The 22,324-nt window shown below is 41.8% G+C and overlaps 2 protein-coding genes across 28 annotated transcripts in view; one reads left to right on the top strand and one right to left on the bottom strand.

Moving 5' to 3' along the window:
• The window catches only part of TRIP12 (thyroid hormone receptor interactor 12), a 144,359-nt gene extending 136,617 nt beyond the window's left edge, over positions 1 to 7,742 (bottom strand). For 9 of the 26 annotated variants that reach the window (XM_036022746.1, XM_036022742.1, XM_028508430.2 and 6 more), the window contains exon 1: positions 6,382 to 6,680. The gene's annotated coding sequence lies outside the window, so the exon portion shown is untranslated. Of the gene's footprint in view, positions 1 to 5,753; positions 5,938 to 6,043; positions 6,170 to 6,381; positions 6,789 to 7,406; positions 7,513 to 7,679 lie in introns of those variants that run through there. The other 17 variants (XM_036022734.1, XM_036022744.1, XM_036022735.1 and 14 more) reach the window with 15 other exon arrangements.
• FBXO36 (F-box protein 36) overlaps positions 6,802 to 22,324 on the top strand; it is a 70,510-nt gene continuing 54,987 nt past the window's right edge. Inside the window, exon 1 of one of the 2 annotated variants that reach the window (XM_036022749.1) lies at positions 6,802 to 7,118. In XM_036022749.1, coding sequence (XP_035878642.1) covers positions 7,023 to 7,118 — 96 coding nt within the window. In that variant the 5' untranslated portion in view covers positions 6,802 to 7,022. The remainder of the gene's footprint in view (positions 7,119 to 22,324) is intronic. The other variant, XM_028508446.2, reaches the window with a different exon arrangement.

Below are 22,324 nucleotides of genomic sequence, written 5' to 3'. Positions count from 1 at the left end.
ATAGCACAAGGTACATCAATTTATTCAGACTGCTGCCCACGGGTGGAGTAAGTTTTGTGGTTTTTGTTTTTTGTTTTTAAATTTTATTTTAATCATTGTTCAAGTACAGTTTTCTGCCCTCCACTTCCATTCCAGCCCTCCCACCCATCCCTCCCCACGAGTAAGAGTTTTGAAGTCAGGACAGAACTAACTCATTGGTTATGACAATTTCAACAAGCTGATTCTAAATACTGAAATGCTGTAATTTCAAATCTTGAAGGCTTGTTGATAGACATTTCAGCTTAGAAAGAGCCTTCAAAATCCTGTATGGGTAATAACACCACATTTATAAAATAAATAAAAAACAAAGATGATAAACTAAAATGATGTAAAAACACAATCTTATATTTAAGAAATATGCACACTGCATCAAAACATATTTAGGTCCTCAATGTAGCATTTAAATCAGCTATTTTATCAGCTATTATCAGCTATTTTATGTAAATAATGGACAAAGAATATGAAATGGCTCACCCTAATTTTTTAAATTACGTATGATAAAAAAACTTGTACTCTCTAAAATATATTCAGATAAAAAAGAAAACTCCCCAAAACTTTTTAGCATTAACAATCCAAAATATTTATCAAAACAAACAGGACACTAAATCACTACAAAATACTTTCACTTACAGTATCACTTATTCTTGCAACCTTTATTTCTTCAATAATGACTTAAAGAATTATTATGGGTCATGCACTTCAAGGAATTAATAATCGGCTACAGAATACTACTGTACACTCAAATATTTTCAAGTAGAATACCTACATAATATAATAGAAGAATGTTCTAGGTGGAAGGGTGTTACCAAATGAGGGGATGGTCAATGCTCCAAGAAGCAGCGAAGAAAGGGCCCTGTGTTTCAATCCATCTTTGTACCCAAATTTCCTAAATGTAGTGCTTAGCATATTAATGATAATTAACTCTAGACTAGATGGCAATAAGCCACATTTTTCAGATTAGGCACCTGAAACTCACAAAGATTATTTGTCTAAGAACACAAAGATAGCCCTGGCTGGCATAGCTCAGTGGATTGAGCGCAGGCTGTGAACCAAAGTGTCACAGGTTTGATTCCCAGTCAGGGCACATGCCTGGGTTGCAGGCCACAGCCCCCAGCAATTGCACATTGATCTCTCTCTCTCTCTCTCTCTCCCTCCCCTCTCTAAAAATAAGTAAAATCTTAAAAAATAAAAAAAAAAAAAACAACAATCCCCCAAAGATAGAAAAGGCATTGCCAGGACTAGAATCCAAGTCTTTTACCTTCATATCAGATACTCACTTGAACAGTGTTCACTAAAGAAAGAACACAGTAGCAGGTAGCTTTTTTATTCTAGGCCACTAGAATGACATTTTAATTCAAGTATAACCATAAAACTGACTATGACCAACAGCTTCTGCACACTCAAAAGAAACTAGTTAAGTCTTAGTAACAGACAAGTTCCTTCTATTTCTGGCCAATCCATTTTAATTAAACTACAAAAACAACAACAAAAATCTAAAAGGCCTCCGAGATAAACTGAGCAACTATGGTGATTATGGACACAACTTTCGCCAATAACCTGAAACTATCAATAAATTATATTAGATTTAATTAAAGAACTACATTTTTAATTAAATGTACTGAGCGTGGTATCAGTTAATAACATTATCTAAGTTTCAGGTGTACAAGGAAACTGCATTTTTAAAAATCCAGGACATTAGCCAAGTTAAATTTTACTTAAATAAAAAACAAGAGACAGATTCAGCAGCAAGTGCCTAATATGTAGGGTAAAGTAGCAGACCAGGGATTGTAAAGAACAATTGCTAGGGGTTTTGTTTGTACCTTTGAGAAATCTGTAACAGCTATTTGAACTATACATAAGCACTATAAAAAAATATACAAACATAAAGCTATTACATGTTAAGAACAAACACCAGGTTTATATAACAATCTACAAATTATATTTATTGCATAATACCCACCAAATTCTTACTCCACCACTCTACCTAGTAGGTACTCTAACGTCACCGTAGTCCCAAGATATGAAAAGGCTATGATCACTAAACCAAACAGCATCCTGAGGAACCTGTTTGGTCCAAAATCCTTTCAAAGCAGGAAGACTGGTTGCATAGTAGGGAAGACTTGGCTAACATTATTGGTTTAGAGTGAAAAGGCCGAAAGTTATTATTTCCTAACAGGTTTATGAGTGCTAAACACAATGCTAAACACAATGATATTAAATTATGGCCCCAGGAAGCCTATAGTCCAGTCATGAAAACAAAGCAACACATTTCAACAAATTTATCACTATAATCCCAAAATGAAACATATCTACACAACCAAGAAATAAACACAACCAAGAAAAAGTTTTAAGGAAATGATTTGAAGGGCCAAGTTGAAATGATCTTAAAGTGATTTAAGTAAGAGAAAAGTGCAAGTCAGGCTGGCAGTAGCAAGAACTAGAGTGAAGACAAGCAGCAACAAGCAGATGACTTTTTCAATTTGAGTCCATCAAATTACCTCGGCAAACAGGGAAAAATAAAAGGGCAATTGTTACCACATTTGCTCAAAAAGATCCCCACCCACCCACTTAAAATTAAAACAAAAATAGAAAACCTTCTTAGATTCTATTGAAAAATTTAAATGTCTGACATTAGAAAGTCTGTTTCATAAGAGCCACATACCGAAGATAGGTACATATTTTTCAATTAAAAAAAAAAGTAAAAAACAACCAGCATTGGCAAGGATGTAGAGAAACAGGAACCCTAGTGCACTGCTGGTAGGAAGGCAGACTGGTGAAGCCACTGTGGAAGGAAGCAGCATAGAGATTCCTCAAAAAATTAAAAATGGATCTGTCTTATGAACCAGAGATTCCACTTCTGGGAATGTATCTGAAAAAAAACCCCAAACACTAATTTCAAAAGAATATATGCACCCCTATGTTCACTGCAGCATTATTTACAATTGCTAAGATGTGGAGGCAACCCAAGTGCCCATCAACAGATGAGCGGATGAAACAGCTGTGGTATATTTGCAGGCCGGGGCAGGTAGAGGGACTCTTACCTTTTGCAACAGCATGAACTGACCTGGAGAGTATTATGCTAAGTGAAATAAGCCAGTCAGGGAAAGACAAGTATTGTACACCATATAATTTCATCTATATGAAAGTGGAATCTAATGAACAAAATAAATGAACAAAATAGACTCAAAGATACAGAGAACTGACAGCTGTCAGACTTCAGGGGGTATGGGAGGCTGAGTTAAAAGGTGAAGAGATTAGGCAAAAAAAAAAAAAAAAAAAAACCCTCAGACCAAAAAAAAAATAATAATGTAAAGAAATTTGTTTAAAATTTCTCTGAAAAGGATTAACAAATTTACTCAGTAGGCTGTATGGTGAAAAATTATCTAGCATGGCAATGAAAAATAAAAATAATTTTAACAGAAATTGGGCCCAAGACCCCCTACCAATTTAGCAACAATTTCAACAATTATAAAGTACTATAACTTCTTATCTTCAAACTACCACTAACCTCCCCCAATCACAACTAATGATAAGAAACTACTATCTTTTATTAATGACTTCAAAATAAGTAATATAATTTTCTGAATCTAGTATCTTACACTTCTTCAGTACTTTGTAGTTTTTCAGAGCCATTATATTCACTGGGTCTCACAACCACCCAGTGAGGTAATACAGTGATTATCCACTCCCATTTTACAGATAAAATAACTGGAGACCTGATAAGATGAGTGAGTAGCTCAAGGTCAACACCAGGCATTTACTGGCAAGGTATGAATTCCTAAGCCATTTTGTGTCTCTTTGCTAGGATGATGTCTTTAAAATAGAAACACAAAACCTTAGATAAAGTAAACTCAAAAGTTAAAATGGACCAGTATACATTACTTCCAATTTACTTTGCTTAGAAATCACTGATTTTACCCTGGCCTAGTATCCTCTTCATTTTTAAAATATAATTGTTTTAGTTTAGCACCTTCTGGAACTCTAACTGCCAAAAGTGTTCTGAAACTTTTAGAGAATGCAAAACTAAAACAAACAGTCTGTTTATGGACACAAACTAAATACTAAATGTCAGCTGAGCAGACTGAAAAGCCACTCAAACTCCTGAAAAACTGGGAAGCAAATGGAAAAAATTATAATCTTAATTATAGTTCTTCAATTCTTATGGATATGGGCACTTTCATAGAAAGGCAGTTGTGGACAAAGCCCACAAACCCCGATCCTGTTAATGTTCTCTCTTAAGCTTAAAATAAATAAAATAAAAACTCTCCAAACAACCTCATAAAGATGATACAAAAGCCACATTAATTCAATATTTGTGGGGCTAAACACAAGCAAAGACGTTCGAAAGGGTTGGAAATTGTGTTTAAAATTCACACTTAATATTCTTTGCATGGTGTAAATATGAACATAAGCCTCATTAACACCTTTTGCAATTTACTGTCTCTAAACCTGTGCTAATTCCACTCCTCAAGACTCACTGGGCCCCTTCTCCAACCTCTCACCCCCTGTGTAAATGCGACACACACAGGCCTCTTGCCTTTTTCTCTAACAACTAGGACCTTTGTTCTGAGACTCGGTTTTTCACCCCACTCAATAGCTCTTTCAACTTCCCACCCTGTATATATTTTTATTTTGTTTTCAGAGAGGAGATTCTGAGCCTCAACTTTCTGGGTCTTTAAAAAAATGAAATGCCAAAAATATCTAAAGAGACTGAAAAGGACTAGAAAGTTACACAAACAAGTAAAAGGCCTACAAAACAGAATCGAGCCCGGGGTTCGGGTGATTGGGCAGTCCAGGCAACCTCGGGGAACGCCGACCAGAAAGGGAGAAAGCAGGAGAGCAGCTGGAAGTCCACTCGGGACCGATTTCCCTGTACTATTAAACGTCCCACCCACCCCCACCACGCACACACCAACGTTTTGCACATTAAGAGTCCCTCCCCCAATTAACGAACGAAGCAATTGAACTGTACCCACAGCCAGACGAGATGCTGAAGCTAAACCTCCCCTCAGACAACAGCCTTATCAGAAACAAATCTGCCTTAAGGGTTTAGGAGCAGCCCCTTCCGTTCTCTTCTCGCCACACGAGGGTAACTGACTCCCTCCCCTGCCTCAGCAGGAGTTTCAATGTCTCAAATTAGTTTCCCCCGACGTGCATATTTTAACGCCCGATGTGCATATTTTAAAAATCATTCATTTACCCCTCCAAAAATTTAGCCTTTCTCTTATTCTGAGGAAGGCAAGCGACACGGAGGGCAGGGTTTGAGACTTTGCAATCTCCCCTGTAACTTGTTTCTGAACTAGAAACCCACTCACTGTGAAGAGAGGAGGAGAGGGTGGTGAACTGAATGGACAAACGTTATAATAGGTTTTATGTAATCCACATATAAATAAATTAATCGCCTGACTCGCTTTGAATGCTAATAAACGGTTGGAGTGACAACCGGTCCACCACCACCCCCCCCAAGTCCTGGACCCCCTCCCCCCGATTCCCATGCTAAACTATTGAGAAGGATGCTCCGCTCCTCTCCGCCAAGTTTCTCGGCCTCTTTTCGTGCTCGCCCCCCGCGCCGCCCGCACGCTCACGCCCGTCTCGTCGTCATCCCCGTCGGCTCCAACTTCCCACAACTAAAACAACTGCCAAGCGCGGACCCCGTCTCCGGCCTAGCCCGCCCGCCCGCCCGCAACCGTCCCTCTTGGCAGGAAACCCCTTACTGCGGTCTAAAGTCACTCCGGCCTCTACCTCCTCTGACCCCCGCTTCCCACAACTGTTGTCACTCGAGCTGCTCCCTAGTTTCCATTTCCGGGCCGTCCCAGGCCCCGGAGCCTCCCCTCTCCCGGTTTCCGGGCCCCCATCCCATTTCCGGGGAACCCTTGCCGTCTCCACACTCCCCACCTGCACTTCCGGCCCCCCACTTTCTCTCTTCCTAGACGCCCTCCAAGCTCCAGAGCCCACTTCCGGCCCCCCCACCCCCTCCGGGCTCCCTAACACCCGCACGCCTCACCCCGGCTCCGAGAACGGCCCTCCTCATGGCGGAGGACAGAAGGAGGCACCCACCGGCCGCCCCCCTCAGCTCCCCCACGGTCCGGGTCCCTCCGGCCGCCGTCTCCCTCGAGCGCCGCGCCAGTCAACCCCCGGCCGGCCCAGTCCTTCCGCAGTCCTGCCGCCGGCGCCGGGAGAAGGCCGAGCGGGGGCCGAGCCGCGGCGCTGACACAACTGGGCTTCCTGGGACTTTCTGTTCGAGCTCCTCCCCCCCAACCCCGTAACCCCCCCCCCCCCAATCTCAGCACATCACCCTCCCCCCAGGCCTGGCCCCAGCGCTCGCAACTGCGCCTCAGTTACCTAGTTTGGCCCCAAAGTCTCCGGTCCGGACTCGGTGGCGCGGCAATAACTTCCACTCGCTCCCCCCACCCCCCGACGGCGGCAGCGGTGGTGGTGGCGGCGGCTCCTCGGGTCCCTTCAATTATCAGCTGAGCCGCAGCACCGCGGCCGGCGTGCGCCTCCGTCCGCGCCGCCTCCCTCCTCGCTATTCCAACACCCTCTGGGAACTACTTTTCCCTCCGGCTGCGCAGACGGGCTCGTCCGCGGGACAGGCCCCGCTGCCTACTCGCGGCCCATCACATCGCCCCTCCCTCTCCCAACGCCCGAATCGACTTCCCCAGCGGCCTGCAATCTCCTCCCGATCCCTTCGAGGGACCAGGAAGGGGAATATGAAGCTTCACTTGATATCCCTCCGCCGGGGTCACCCCCCGCCCCTCCGTGGTAGCAGGAACTAATTCCCCTTCGGGTCACCGGAGACCTGAGGCAGAAATTTCACGGAGCAGAGTTCCCTGAGACACCTGGGAAAGGGGACATCACCCCTAGTTAGAAACCCCCTGTTAGCTCAAAACCGGGGTTCGATTTAAACTAGGGCTTTGGCCTCATGACCCCAATCAAGCCCCGCCCCTTCCTGGTTGTCTTAGCGACGACGGTGGCGTCCCAAGATGGCGTCGTGGCTGCCGGAGACTCTGTTCGAAATTGTAGGACAAGGCCCAGCGCCGAGCAAAGACTATTACCAGTTATTGGTCACCCGAACCCAGGCAAGTGCGAGCCGCGGTTTAACCTCTCTACTACCCGCCCGCCCTGTTGGAGTCCAGATCGCCAGGCGCGCTAGACCGAGAATGACCGGGGCCCGCCGGAAGCGGCCGGTCCCAGCTCCGCGCCGGCAGATTTTCCTCGTCACCTCGGCCTCCTCGGGTCCGCCTGGCGGCCCTCCTGTCCCTTCCCAACCCCAGACCGGCTTGACCCAGACGAGCTTTCTTTGCCCACCCCCCCCACCACTGCCCCACCACGCCGCCCTCTCCCTTCCTGCCACCTGGGGCTCCTACCCGTAGAGTTCCCTCGGCACGAAGAGAAAAACAGGCGTCCCGGGCTTGCGTGCAGCCTCACCTCGGCGTGGGAAGGAGGAAAAGAAAGACTCAGCCAAGTGTCCCGAGGAGGAGCCGGGAGGGGAGGGGGAGAGGGGACGATCTCTTTCCCAGGGTACATTTTAAAAACCTGGGGGATTTTAAAAACCTCATCGTGGTTTTTACGTGGACCACGGCCACATCAGAACTTCCTTATTTCTAGTAGGAACTAATCGTCGAGAGCTTTGCCCTTACCTTTTGGGAGCCCTGCTATCCCATTGAAAGTATTGAGGGGGGTGGTACAGAAATGTTTCAGCTGCTCTGCGCGTCGGCCCCACCCATAATGACATCTGCTGCACAACAATAAGACCGAGGATTATGTTATTGTCGGAGTAAAGTACCCATCGGCCTGTTTTTATGACAGCTTTAGCTGTTGAAGGTGGGCTTTTGGATGATTTATTGTGCCCAGGAAATGATGGGCTTGAACTGGGCCTCCACTCGGAACACGTTTGTGATTCCTGGCCGAGCTTACGCCTGTCACCGAGATAGATCTATTCACGCACCTTGCACGTTAATAGGTGGTCTTCCTGTAAAATGAAACTTAGAACTTTGTATGTATTTGTTTTGGTGTAGGTAGTGAATATTTCATCATTTTTTTCCATGAATGGTTTTTGTACTTTCAAAAGACCTTTTAAAATAGGAATAATATATATTTTGTTTTTAATCTAAACTTGATGAATATTACATGTGTAATATTAATATTACCACGTGATGATCTGTCAAACTTAAATTTTTAACCAAATTTTTTCAGGAATTTTTACACATTTAATTGGAATTTTTTAGTTGTTTAAATTTAATTTTTTTGTACGGTTTTTAGGAGTGACTTTATCATTTGCTTTAAGATGTATGATCATGACAGTTCTTCACTTTCTATCTTGAGGGATTGAAACCATTAATTTCCTACCCTATTTCTACTGTATTTTTTTATTTTTATTTACCTCAAGCAAGAATATTCTAATTTATAGTTTATAGTTTTTTCTATAATGTGTCTTTTAAAAAAAATTTGAGCACTACTTTTTCTTGAGGATCTGGTATTACAAGTGTGCTGTATTCTAGTGTAAGCCTCAGCAAGTTGAAGACTTGTTTACCTTTTTGTTTTAATTAACCATAGGGGCGCTCCCGGCATTAGTTTTCCTCAAGAATGCCTCTGTTGTTGATGTTGTTCGGACTTTGCTCTCTAGTCCAACTTGGGCACATGCCTTTCTTTAACTACTCTTTCATGAAATCTACCCCACCCCCAAGTATTCTTAAGTTTTTCTTCTTCTTCTTCTTCTTCTTTTTTTTTTTTGCTACAGAGCAAAAGCTCTTCTTTATTTTAGGCCCTATTCTTTCCAGAGATGATCCGTTTTCTTTTTTAAGCAGATTAAATATATTTACTACAGTTCTACCAGCGAGAGTTAATCTCAAATCCTATTAATTCATTCTCTTTTTTAAAGTAAAATTTGTTGTAAAAAATAGTAAGCCAAAAAATAGTCTTTTCAGTCATCTATCTTGAGAATATGCTATTTTCTAACCACAAGGTATTTTTTCTAAGTCTCAACACAGGAAACCAAACATCCAGTAAGAGCTGGTCTGACATAAATAAGTACTAAAAGACTAGAATTAGAATGTGTTTTATAAGATGGACTTTTTTTCTGGAATAACTGTCTAAAACTTATTCTTGTACACTTTCTGCCTTTATTCCCTCAAATGTTGTGTATTATCCAAAATATGCCCCCCCATTTAGATAAATTTTCACTCTTGATTCCCTTTTTTATACTTTCTTACTGCTTTTACTTTTACTGGCTTTAAAACCAAATAACTGCATATTTGACATGGATTTGAAGGCAGATACCTCTCTCTTATTAGGGTCATACCACAATTGGCAAAGTCCAGAATATAAATGTTGTGCATAAATATTTCCTTTGCCATCTTGCTTATACAGTATCATTAAAAAAAATTTTTTAGGCTTACAGAGGCATTCCCAATTAACAACTTGATGCCATGTTTTTGTTGGGGTTTGTTTTGTTTTGTTTGAGAAAGGGACTTATAGAATAGAACTTGTGGTCAGTGTAGTTTAATGATCAAACCTGATCTTTGTAATGAGGAAAGGCTTAGAAAAATCAGTACACTACTTCTAAATCAAAGATCCAATTATTCTTACTATAGATTTAGTGTGTAGTCTTATTTAGGCTAGGGATATTTTTAAGTCCCCAAAGAAAATTGCCAAGTTAATGAATAGCACACACATTTTAAAATCTGTGAGTCCAGAGGAAGCAAAAACCACTTTAGAATGAGAGATCCAGGAGGGTACTATTTATCACAAGTATTTTGTTCTTGAAAGTCTGTCTTCTGGGTGCTCCTAAAATGAAAGTGTGGTCGAATTGGTGGCTGAGGTTTGATGTGACAGACACTGGAAAGCTGCTAGAGATAGAACCCATGTGTGAAGTAGATGCGAGTTGGCAGTTATGGCCTCCTGCAGCTAATAACCTAGGTGGTTGTCCCAGGAGCACCTTCCTGTTCTATGTGAAAGAAGAAGAATTGGGTGATAGACTAGTCTTATTTTACCTATCTTTCTAAATCCTACTCAGAACTCTCAAAACATACCTGAAGCTAATATTGTCTGAAAAAAAAAAAATCCAAAAGCTCACTCCCCAAAAATGGCAAATCTTTTTGGCATGCTTTAAAGTTGTAATGCTATGAAAAACTGAGATTATATGCCAGCCTGTGACAGCAAACTGTTATCTCAGTGACTCCTGAAAAAGGAATTAAAGAAAACTATAGACTTGGTGACTTTTGACAGACTTTGCAACAAAGAATTATGCCAATACTGTTTCAAGCTACAAACCAGTTTTAAAGATTTAAAATTTAAATGCAGACTAATGAAAATGTTAATACATGCACCTGTTGACCCAGCAAATTCATACCTAGGATTTTGTCTCCAACAATGCTTTCACATGTGCACAAGATATGTGAGCAGGAATATTCACTAAATTAAAGTAATTGTAAAATTATCTTTTCTATAGAATACTATGCAAACTTTTAAGCACTATGCAACCTTTTAAAAATGACATGCTGGATCTCATATTTATTCAGTAGACCAAATAAAATCTTAACCAAGAACGGCAAATTGCTGACTTAAACATGGTATGATCCCATTTAAAAAACAATTACAGTTTTATTTTGTTTTAAATAAGTATTGGAGGGAAAGCTGGAGTGATTCGCTCTTAGCGATTGCTTTCACTTTCTGCATTACCTATTTCTGAAAGATTGAATTTTTCTATGATGAGCATTTATTTTTATAATCAGAGAAAAGCAATAAAGATTTAAAATGGATAACTCTTACTCAGAGAAGTTGCCCTACTCTGTGCACCAGCTTCTACCAGTTTCACCAGCACCACCTCCCACATTAAATGATAGGCACTACTAATAACTGTTGTCACCAAAGATCCTGCTGTGTTTTCTTTGGGGATGGGGGGCATCATGTAAATTTACAAATTTAGAGGGGTGTAAAATGGATCATAATGCTTACTTGGGAAATTTTAAGGAGACATTAGTCTCTAGAAACTTCTGATCTTACACTTTTGCATTTGTTTTTGTTTTTAATGTAGGTAATCATTATTTTTGAGAAACTAAAGGATTACCCTCTCTTGCCTTCTTGGGTGTGGGATTGTACTAACAAGCTTACAAAAAGATGTGTGGGGGATAAAACAAAGCAAAAGCGGTGCACCAAATAGATTTATTTGCCCTCCAATAAAGCTTAGAAAACAGAATTTCTCAAGTAAATTGCAATTGTATTAAGTAGACACCAGATTGCACATTTTGGGAGCTGAATAGGGTGCAGTCAACTTGATGTCGTGATGATAATTTCCCAGGGAACCCTGGAACCTCTAAATTGTGCTCTGTTGTAGGTCTGTCCCCCACATAAGGTCCCCAAGAGCCACGTACATAGAGAAGATGAAAAAGCAGAGATGAAAAAGGGGCGGGTTTGCATCTGCATACTCTTTCCTTGTGTCTAATGGAACCCTCCCCACTGGTGGAACTGAATGTTGTCTCAAGACTTCAAAGCTACCTTGTCCATTCTGCCCAATGGCCACCAGCTATGACCAAAATGTTTTCACACACAAAGAACGGCTGCTGCTTTTAAAGTCCAAAGTCAGCAGAATACTATACTTGCATTTGTGTATGTTACTCTTTTGTTTATGGCTTGACCCACCCTCCTCTTTTTCAGCTGTCTCCCACAGTCCTTACTTTTCCCTGCTGTTAAAAGATAGGTTTTCCCCTTCTTCACTGCATTTTAGAACTTTCAGCCCCACCCTGCCCAAGGAGGATTTTGGTTTCCCCTGAGCTCTTTCTGACAACAGCACCTGCTGTAAACATACCCTTCCCTGCCCTACAGGTTCTGCCAGGTGTTTATCCTCTGCATTACTCTTCTGTTGCTCATATCTGACACACTTCAGAAAAGTGATTTCCAGCCTGTGATGCTCCAGGATGTGCCCCTTCAGAGTTGTGAAATCGCTTTTAATCCCCAGTTTCGATTCCTTTTTAATTTTTCAAGTGGCATGTGGCACTTTTTAGAGGAGAGGGGATAACACAATGCAAACAATGTGATTAAGCTTCTTAAAAGAACAATATTCAGTGCTTTACCATATTATACCCCAGTCATCAAATGCTTCCTGAGTCCTCATTTCAAAATTACATGACAGCTTGACATAGCTCCTGTATTGTTCTAGGTAAATCGTTCATTCAGTACCTATGAGCACCTACTCAGTCTAGGCAGTTAATTTGGTTTCACCCTGCATTGACACAGATTTGCCTCCTAATTATATGGGGCAGTAGAGCACTTAATTGGGAGTCACTGAGTCATGGATCCTTTTATTCCTTCTGCCAGTCTGCACGCTCTTGACCTGGGGCAAGGCACTTAATTTGTCTGGGCCCCAGTTGCCTCGTCAACGTATAATAAGGTTACTAGTCTAAGAGATCACTAAGGCTTATTCCATCTCTAAAATGCTGGTCACATGAAAGTAGTGTTTTATCCCGAAGAAAGCCCTGGATTTTATTTATTTTTTTGCCCAGCAAAATTAAGTTTGCATCAAAGATTCTGTATTAGTAGCTAGATGTATGGCCTGGTGTAAATCTTCACCTGCCAGAGGTTCCATGTCTTCATCTGTAGAGTGCACAGTTCAGCCCTTGGCTATTTCACAGATACGGTGAGAATCAAATGTATATAAAAAAAGAGTTCTAGGCCAGTGTTTCTCTAAGAGGTCTCATGATCAAATAAGTCTGGAAAATGTCGAGTTAAACAAAACTCTATTTGCTTCTCTTCTCTGGAAATGTTTAGAACCTTTAAAGTTCTCCTGTGCAATGTGAATCTCCAGGAGGAGACTGCAGCATGGAGGTTTTCCTCCGGGCATGTGACTGGAACCCATTTTTCTCTGAGCGTCTCAGACACTGAGGTTCTGTGGAACGTTCCTTGGAAAACACTCAACTTGTACCAAACACTGTGCTTGGTATATGGCAGCAAATACTGAAAAATATTTAAGGATTTATATTACATTGTCGTCTTCCCGTGAGAAATTAGCCAAACTTCACTTTTCGATGAAAATGATTGTAGTAGCTCGTTAATCATCTCATCACTTATTTTTATCTGTTTTTTACCATCAGCCTTTATGTTTCCACAAAACATATGATGTTTTCATTGGGATTACAATGAATGTATAGATTACTTTGTGCTGGATTGACATCTTTACTGTCAAGTTTCCAGCCTACAAATATAGTATACACTTCGTTTTAGAAGTTTTTAGTTATTCCCTAATTTTGCTCAATGATTTCTCATTGTGTAGAAATCTTACCTGTATTTTCTTAGATTTCTAGGTGTTTGACCTCTTGTTCTATTTTAAATTAAATTCCTTTTTAAAATTGTATTTTCTATGTGTAACACGTAATAAAAACAATTGATTTGTGCTACTAATACATTTCTTTTTATCTAGGTTTTTTTTAAGATTTTTAATTTTTATTTTTAGAGAGAGGGGAAGGGAGGGAGAAGAAAGGGAGAAAAACATGAGGCCTGCCTGGTGTGGCTCAGTGGGTTGAGCATGAGCTGCAAATCAAAGGGTCGCTGGTTCAATTCCCAGTCAGGGCACATGCCTGGGTTGCTGGCCAGGTCCTCATTGGGGGCCATGTGAGCAGCAACCACACATTGATGTCTCTCTCTCTTTCTCCCTCCCTTTTCCTCTCTTTACAAATAAATAAATAAAATCTTTTAAAAAAAAAAAGAAAAGAAACATCAGTGTGTGGTTGCCTCTCACGTGCCCCCCACTGGGGACCTGGCCCAAAACCCAGACACGTGCCCTGACTGGGAACCAAACTGGTGACACTTCGGTTCACAGCCTGGCACTCAAGTTACTGACCACACCAGCCAGAGCTTTATCTAGATCTTTTATCAAAATCTAGTGATGTTGCTAAGTCAGTTGCTAATTCTAATAATTTATAATTCTTTTCGATTCTTTGACACATTCATGTCATCTGTGAATAATGACATATATTTCTTCCTTCCCAATCCTCTTGTCTTTATCCTTGCCTTATTGCATTAGCTAAGACTTCCACTAAAATATTAAAAAGAAATGATGCCAGGCATTCTTTTCTTGTTCCTGGACTTATGAGGAAGGCTTTTCATATTTTGCCATAAAGTATAATATTTGCCGTAGGTTTATAAAAATCAGATTAACAACACTTTCTTTTATTTCAAGTTTGCTAAAAGTTTCTGTTTTGAATGGATAGTGAATGTTACTTAAAAAACAAAAACAAAAAATGTGATCTTTTAGCTATATACTAAAATTTAAGTGTGCCGTTCTCCAAGTAATTCTTCGTATCAAATTTGTTGACTTCAGGACTACCATGCTCATTATACCTTAGGCAGCGCTCATCACTTTCCCACTCTGTCATCGTACACGTGGGCCCAGCCATCGGGATCACTTCCTGTTGGTCTCCCCACGCCCAAATACTCTCTGCCCTTTGAGCCTTATCTAAGATGCCCACTTGACATTTCAGATCAGTGGGGAAGTAGAAAGCTACTCAATAATTGTGACAATTGGCTATCAAAATTATCACAGTATTTAAAAAATTACTTACGTCCTACTATTTATTGCAAAGTTATCTTTCTCATACTATATATTTTAAAGTTTTGTATGGATTGAAGAACCAAGTGATATGCACACAAGTATACACTATGAAAGTGCCATAAGAAAAAAAGAGGATATTGTTTTAATCTAGAGGTAGAGTCTACACAAGACTCCAAATCTGGAAGCCATAAAGGAAAGGAATGGCATATCACATACATTTAAATAAAATTTTGTTTCATGAATGATACTTAAAACAAATTTAATAAGTTCCCTAGGAGAAAATGTGAATCACACATTTACCAGGCAAAGGGTTGCTATACTCTGTAGTCAAAGATTACAAATCCTACAAATTAATAAGCTAAATAGTCTCGTAGAAAAATAGGCAAAGGCTATAAACAGTTACTGAAGAGAAATACACAGGACTGATAAACACGTGAAGAGATGCTTCACCTTACCAGTGATGAAGGGAATACAGTTTAAAGCCATAAGGTACAGATTTTTTCACTGACAGAGTTGACCCAGGTTGGCAAGGCTTCGCGAAGCGTTTGCTGCACACCCAGTCCTGGACCGTGCCGACCCTGCAAAAGTGGAAGTGCCTTTCCTCAAGAAACTCGCAGTCCGCCGGGGAGGACTTGTACAGTGGGGGTCTCGAGCCTCTGGGGAGAGCACGGGAAGGAATCCTGAGTAAGCCAGGGAAGGCTTCATGAGGACCAGATGTGAGCTGAAAGGAAGAAGGAGACCTGGGGACAGTCCTGCGGGCCAAGGGAGTGTGAGCCCAGCACTCATTCTGGGGGTGAGTGGTCAGTCATGTGCTCTTGCACCGTGTAAAGCTGGGTGTCGGGACCACTGAGGTGCAGCCAGGGAACAGACCAGGAAGTGCCTGGTAAATCAAGAATTAAGACTTGACTCAGCCAGTCTGTGGTTTTCAAATTACCCTTTGGTTTTATAAATAAATGGACTCGTGATGTCCCACAAGCATTTTATTGAAGTCTCCTCTTTGGGAATGGTTCCCACCAATTTAAAATTTGTAATGCAAAGGGAGTACCTACACGCTCAAATGTTCTACATATCAGATTTTAGCACCTTGTGCTTCCAAAATCGAGATGAACATGTTTTGGTGCAGGCCACAGAGGAAAGCATCTGTCATCACTGTGAGTACAGTAGAATTTCTCAGAAACGTGTCATTGTTTGGGAAGGCCAGGCTGTGACTAACACTGTTTGGGTTCATGCCTATACCATCAGAGACAGAAAGCCTGAAAACCAGGAGAAGGCCAGGTGCACCGGCTCAGCACAGATCTTGGGACACGGACCACCTTGTGATCATAACATCAACCTGGAAAGTTAACACATAGGAAGTCATTTTCAGTGGTTTTTTGTCTGAACTTGGTATTTGAGAAGGACACAAGAATCTGGTAGCTATTGTTAGTGATTCAACTCTAAAACGAAAGTCTTAACTACTATCACATTTTTGAATGTGGATCCTCTGAATTGAAGAATATCCTAAAGTCAGCAATTAAAACAAAATGGTTTTAATTCATTCACGAACGTTTGAGTGTTTTCTGTGTAATGGGTGCTACTGGGTGCTGTGCCAACCACCAAGAATACAACAGGGAGCAAAAGCATATGTTCTCCACCCTCGTGGAGCCAGGTGCTGAGCAAATAAACACATGAGCTGAACTGAGATTGTGAACCAAACAAGTCAACCAGGATAAGTGCTCTTAAAGAGAGCACACGTGCGCCCCAGGGTGTGGCCTGGTCAGGGAGGTCAGGAAAGGCCCTCTGGAGGAAGTGGAGCTTGATCGGCGATCCGGAGGCTTCGGTGACTGGAAAGAAGGCAGGTGCAGCTGGAGAGCAGAGACCAGGGTGGTGGGGCCACGCGGGCTTCTGAGAACACCATTGGGAGCTTCGTCAAGATCCTGAGAGAACTGGGGTCATTGACTTTTAAGAGGAATGAAGCGACTGGAATGCTAACTTCCAGTGATTGTGTGGTACATTTTTTTTTTTTTGCATCTTAATATCCCCACAATAAAAGTTTAATTAGCTTTTTTTTTCTGGGCTATACATAAAATAATAATGTAGCATACAGGCAGTGGCATTTTAGAGCTGATGAAATGTGGTAATCAGGTTTGCATTTTTAAAGAATCAGCCTGGATATAATGTGAACAGATTTATTATTTTCTGCATGGATCAGGGTTTTTTTATTATAAAAGAATGCAGAAATTAATTGATTACTAGTACCAAGTAACACTAATACTCATTTTCATCTATATTTCACTGCCTCTGCCTAATTTCAAAATTCTCTTTATCAGAATAGTTTCTTTGTTCCGGTAACTTTATAATAAGTAAATATTATTAATTTGGACTTATAAAACATGTTTTAAAAAAACCTTTTATTCACTAGATAAACATAAATTGATGAAGACATAAATAGTTACAGATAAAATGTGTACAGATTTCTGCCCTGGCTGGTGTTGCTCAGTCAGTGGATTGAGCACATGCCTGCAAACCAAAGGATCACTGGTTCGATTCCCAGTCAGGGCACATGCCTAGGTTGCAGGCCTGGTCCCCAGTAGGGGATGTGTGAGAGGCAACCACACATTGATGTTTCTCTCCCCCTCTTTCTCCCTCCCTTCCCCTCTCTCTAAAAATGAAATAATAAAATATTTTTTAAAATAATAAAATAGCCCTAGCCAGTGTGGCTTAGTGGATTGAGTACCAGCCTGCAAACCAAAGGGTCACTGGTTCGATTCCCAATCAGGGCATATCCCCAGGTTGCGGGCCAGGTCCCCAGTAGGGAGTACATGAGAAGCAACCACACATTGATGTTTCCTCTCCCTTTTTCCCTCTCTTCCCCTCTCTAAAAATACATAAATAAATTTTTTAAAAAAGAAAAAACTCTTTAAAAAATAATAAAATAAAATCTGTACGCTTTCCCTTCATAAATGGGTTCTATTATGAAAAGCTGGAAGTTTGAAAACTACTGTTCAAGGCAGTAGGGATGGATCCACCACAGATTTTTGCAGAGGAGAATGGCATGGTTGAGGCTTCAGGACAGAACTCAGACTTGGGGCACAGCAATGTGGAAGAAGTTTCTGTGAGGATGGAAGAGAAGATGAACAAGTAAAATGTTTTTGTTTCATATCCAAAAAAATGTATATAATACTTTTTACCTCCTGATATTATTTTAAGGATTTTAGGAAGTAAGGTATACAAATTATTGATAACTTCTCACCTACCTTACATTTTTATCCTGGTAAGTTCCTTAATTTCAAGATGAGGCTTTCTCCTCTCTGAAACTATTAAAATGTCTCTGGCTTTTTTTTTTTTTTTTTTAAGGCAGAGGTTGGCGTTCAACAGGAAAAGAAAATGTTTATGCATTCCATAGCCTTTCGTGCCAGACTGTCTCAGTGACCCTCACGCTCCTCCATCACTCTCTTCCACACGGTCATGACTTCCTGCAGTTACCCAAGGGTCTCCTCTCCTTAAAGATGGGGCCGCCTGAGTCTTCACAAAGGCTCACATACGACACTCGAAAGGAGCTAAGTGTCAAACATGAGGTGACGGAAGAAGATTTGAGTTTGGGTGTTAGGCACACAATGCAGTGTACAGATGATTTATCAGTAATGTACACTTGAAACCTATGTAATCTCATTAACCAATGTCACCCCAGTAAATTTAACTTAAAAAAGAAGCTTAGAGACAGGTGCATTTTTAGTGCTTTTGTATTTTGCTTACTGTGTCATTTCTTTTTCCCAAGGAGAAGACCTTATTTAAGCAGCGACTAAAAAATATTTTAAAATAAATGATATCAACAGTATTTCTCAATATCACCTTGAAATGCCGATTTTTCTAAACATTTTTTTGGAGGGAGGTTAGTTACAACAAGACTACTTTATGAATGTCATGACTAAGAATATTTGATGCCTACATAGACACAGGAGACGCATTATCATCACGGGTACTCACCTGCAGTGTCCCGTGCCTTTTGTGTAAGGCTTGTGCGTTTGGGAGTGATTCTGCCTTAACGGTTAGGTGTGTGTCTGATCTGTGGGGAAATTGGCTGTACAGCCTATGTAGGTATGTATTACACGTTGAGCTGTGTTTTCCCCCAAAAATGTTTAAGTTCTAACCCCCAGTACCTCACATTGCGACCTTACTTAGAAATAGGGTTATTGCAGATTTTATTAAGATGATGTCATACAGGAACAGGGTGGGCCCCCTAATCCAGTAGCTGGTGTCTTTTTTTTTTTTTTTTTAGGATTTTATTTATTTACTTTAGAGAGATGGGGAAGGGAGGGAGAAAGAGAGGGAGTGAAACATCAATGTATGGTTGCCTCTAGCACACCCCATACTGGGGACCTGGCCCGCAACCCAGGCATGTGCCCTGACTGGGAATCAAACCGGCGATGCTTTGGTTCGCAGGCCTGTGCTCAATCCACTGAGCTACACCAACCAGGGCCTTGGTGTCTTTATAAGAAGACAGAAACATGAAGACATACACAAGACATGTGATGACCAAGGCAGAGACAGGAGTGATGCAGCAAGGAATGCTAAAGGTCGTCAGCAAGAAAGGATTCCTGTACAGGGTGCAGAGGGAGTGTGGGCCTGCCAGCACCTGCGTGCAGAATTCTAGCCTCCCGGACTGTGAGACAATAATTTCTGTAGTTCGAAGCCACCTAGTTTGTGGTTCTTTGTCACAACACTGCTATAATAAGAAACTAAAACAAAACGTGAGGATATTCACCCATGTCAGTGGGAAAATGTAGCTGTCATTGCATACCTTATCTAAGTCCCATCTAAAATGTCACCATCTAAAAAATATTAAAAATAAAAATAAAATGTCACCATCTGCATTGTACAGTCCTTTGTGTCCCTCCGGTTGCCACTGTTAATTGGACCAAGATGGATACCTGTCTCTAGGCCCGTGAATCCATTGGTTGACTGGCAGCTGTATGCTTTGTGTGGCCTGGTATGAAAAGGTGAGCCTTCTCCTGAAAAGTTGGACTGAGAGACTCAAAGGTATATAGTCAGTTAACACAGGGAACTGAAATAGGTAAAAAGGAAGCTTAAAGTGTCCGTTCTGAACCACACCCAAGCTACTGTCCAAGAGAGGAGCAGAAAAAAACACCCAGGGAAGGGACATGACCATGGTGGATGTGGTGGTGCAGAGGATGGGGGGCAGGGGGCAGTGTCACGGGGAGCTAGGCTGAGATGGCAGATTGCCTCTCTACAAGCAGTCTCACCTTTCAGTAAAGACCTCTTAACCTTTTGGCTACAAGCTGCCCAGCCAGAAGTTTCTCGCCCCACCTCCCAGACAGTGACCCTGAAGCGAAGTACTCAGGACTTCCAGGAATTTTGTTGGGGGTGGAGCCAGGGGGGGATGTGGGCCTCTTGAGCTGCCTGCTGAGAAATCAGGGGCAAGGAGTAGGAAGGGCAGTGGGACACAGCTTGGCCCCACCACACCCAGGCACAGCACTCCAGCTTCTGAGGGCAGAGGGGAACAGCACCCTCTGCCACTTCACCACACGCCATATTCAGCCCCTTCTTTCCCTCTTTTTTGTGTTTACCATCCCTGCATAGAAGTGTTGGTTAGGACCTTTGGGTCATTCATTCCACTTAATTCAGCGGGTCTTCATCCTGAGGAAGTAAAACCTGGAAATGATAGATAGCAGTCTTGGCATCTCGGCCCCCACTCAGAGACTCGAGGACTTAGCAGGTCCAGGGGCCCCACGGCTAAGCCAGAGGAAAGGGACTGCAGCTCTAGCCTGGCTTTGCTCCGCCGCAGACGTTTGTCGGGGCTTACCTGCTACTCCACCATAGGACACAGCCTCTCCAGCTCCCTCCGTGTCTCAGGCTCCGTGTCCTTCTGCCTGTGCCGCTCAGCAATGGACCTCAAGGCCCATCTCCTCCAGAAAGAGGATCTCGTTTTTTATTCAGCCACTTGTCCCTGTTGAAGAGCTGTGTCCCACCAGACCTCCGCATCGGTCATTCAAGCCTGTTCTTTGGTCTTGTGTTAGGAACTGTTTTTGCCACCAGCATCTGATCTCCCTTCTCACAACAGTGCCCTGGAATCATACCTCCCTCACCTGTATGGCACGTGGTCCAGGTAACAGGACCCAACGTTGTCAATGGCCACTGTGATTTGGAAAACCCAGTCCAGGCCGATTAGATGCTGCAACTATTGAAAACAAAGCATTCCTTCACCCCGGACTTGTGACATGAGCCTAGGGCTGCAGGCAGCCATCTTGTCGCCACCAGGGACAACCTACCTGCCTTGGGCGCAGCCAACACAGGAAGAAGAAGCCAAGAGGTAAAGAGAGATCAGATCTTTGTGGCATTGTTACCGCTTCTAGAGGCAACTGGGCCTACGGCTATCCAGTAAGGTTATTTTGTTTGTTTGTTTTCACTCCAGCCAGGTTGGCAGAATTTTCCATCACCTAAGACTGAAAACACCCTAACTGGTACAAGTCAGTTGGCCACCCTGGTACAATCGGTAGTGACGGGGGTGGCAGGCCAAAAGTCACCTGCAGAACACAGACTGTGCTCAAGGAAAGTCAGCCCCCGTGATGGGAGCTGGGGGTGGTACAGGCTGTTTGAACTTCAGCCTCTCCAATGTAAATAATGGTGTGTAAGACAAGGTTAAAAGTTGTGAGTTCAAATGGGAGTAAAGGACAGAAAAATGTACTTGAACAATGATTAGAATAAAATTTTTTAAAAAGTTTTGAGTTCATAAATCACGGTTGTTATTGTTATATGACAAAAAAAAAAAATTCAAACAGTAAGTAGCCTTGTAAAGCACGTGAGTAGATACAGGAAGCATTCAAGAGCTTTGACCCACTGGTAACTTTATTGGCACAGTGTGACTGTGTGTTTGGACGTAGACAAACTGCTGATACGGACATGTCCCAAGATCTGTTCATAAACACTGATAAGTGTTGAATAAAGGTACCTGATACAAAACAGTACTGTTCACTGAATGAAATCTTTCCCACCTTTCCCAAAGACTGCCTGCCTCTCCCATATTCTCCACACTAGAAACCAGTTAGGTTTGAGGAATCAAAACGAAGTTAAAAACACAGCCAGCAAACAAGGCAGAATGTGCATAGATGTTTTGGGCAAGTTTACATTTCACATTAAAACACTTGAATTTATTTAACAGTTTCATTTATGACTTTCCAGTTGTTTTATAAGTATTAATTATTACAGTATTCAAACTAGAAAGATAGTATCACTTATTTTAAAATGAGGATATCAAATGAGTTGTTTAAGGCAAAAAGAATTATTCATACCTAGAAGTCTAGACTATATTGCCCTGGCTGGAGTAACTCAGTGGATTGAGTGCCGGCCTGAGAACCAGAATGTCGCTGGTTCTATTCCTAGCCAGGGCACACGCCTGGGTTGTGGGCCCCTGATGGGGGGCATGAAGGAGGCAACTGATTGATGTATCTCACACATCAGTGTTTCTCTCCCTTTCTTTCTCCCTCCCTTCCCCTTTCTCTAAATAAATAAATAAATAAAATATTTTTTAAAAGAGTCTAGTCTATGTTATTGGGCTGGCCAAAAAGTCCACATGGTTTTTTCCATAAAATAAAAGATACATTTTTCATTTTAATTTTACTGATAACTTTAATAACCAATAACTTCATTGATTTGGATATTTCAGTACGTCGGCTATCCCCTGCATGGTAGAACATTGATTTTTCTCAGTTAACGTCTCGATTTGATTACTATCAACTTCAG

This window comes from Phyllostomus discolor, chromosome 4 (genome assembly GCF_004126475.2).
Source record: "Phyllostomus discolor isolate MPI-MPIP mPhyDis1 chromosome 4, mPhyDis1.pri.v3, whole genome shotgun sequence".
In the NCBI taxonomy this organism is placed as follows: domain Eukaryota; kingdom Metazoa; phylum Chordata; class Mammalia; order Chiroptera; family Phyllostomidae; genus Phyllostomus; species Phyllostomus discolor.
Note: the sequence above shows the minus strand (reverse complement) of the source record. Positions and strands in the feature narration are given on the sequence as shown.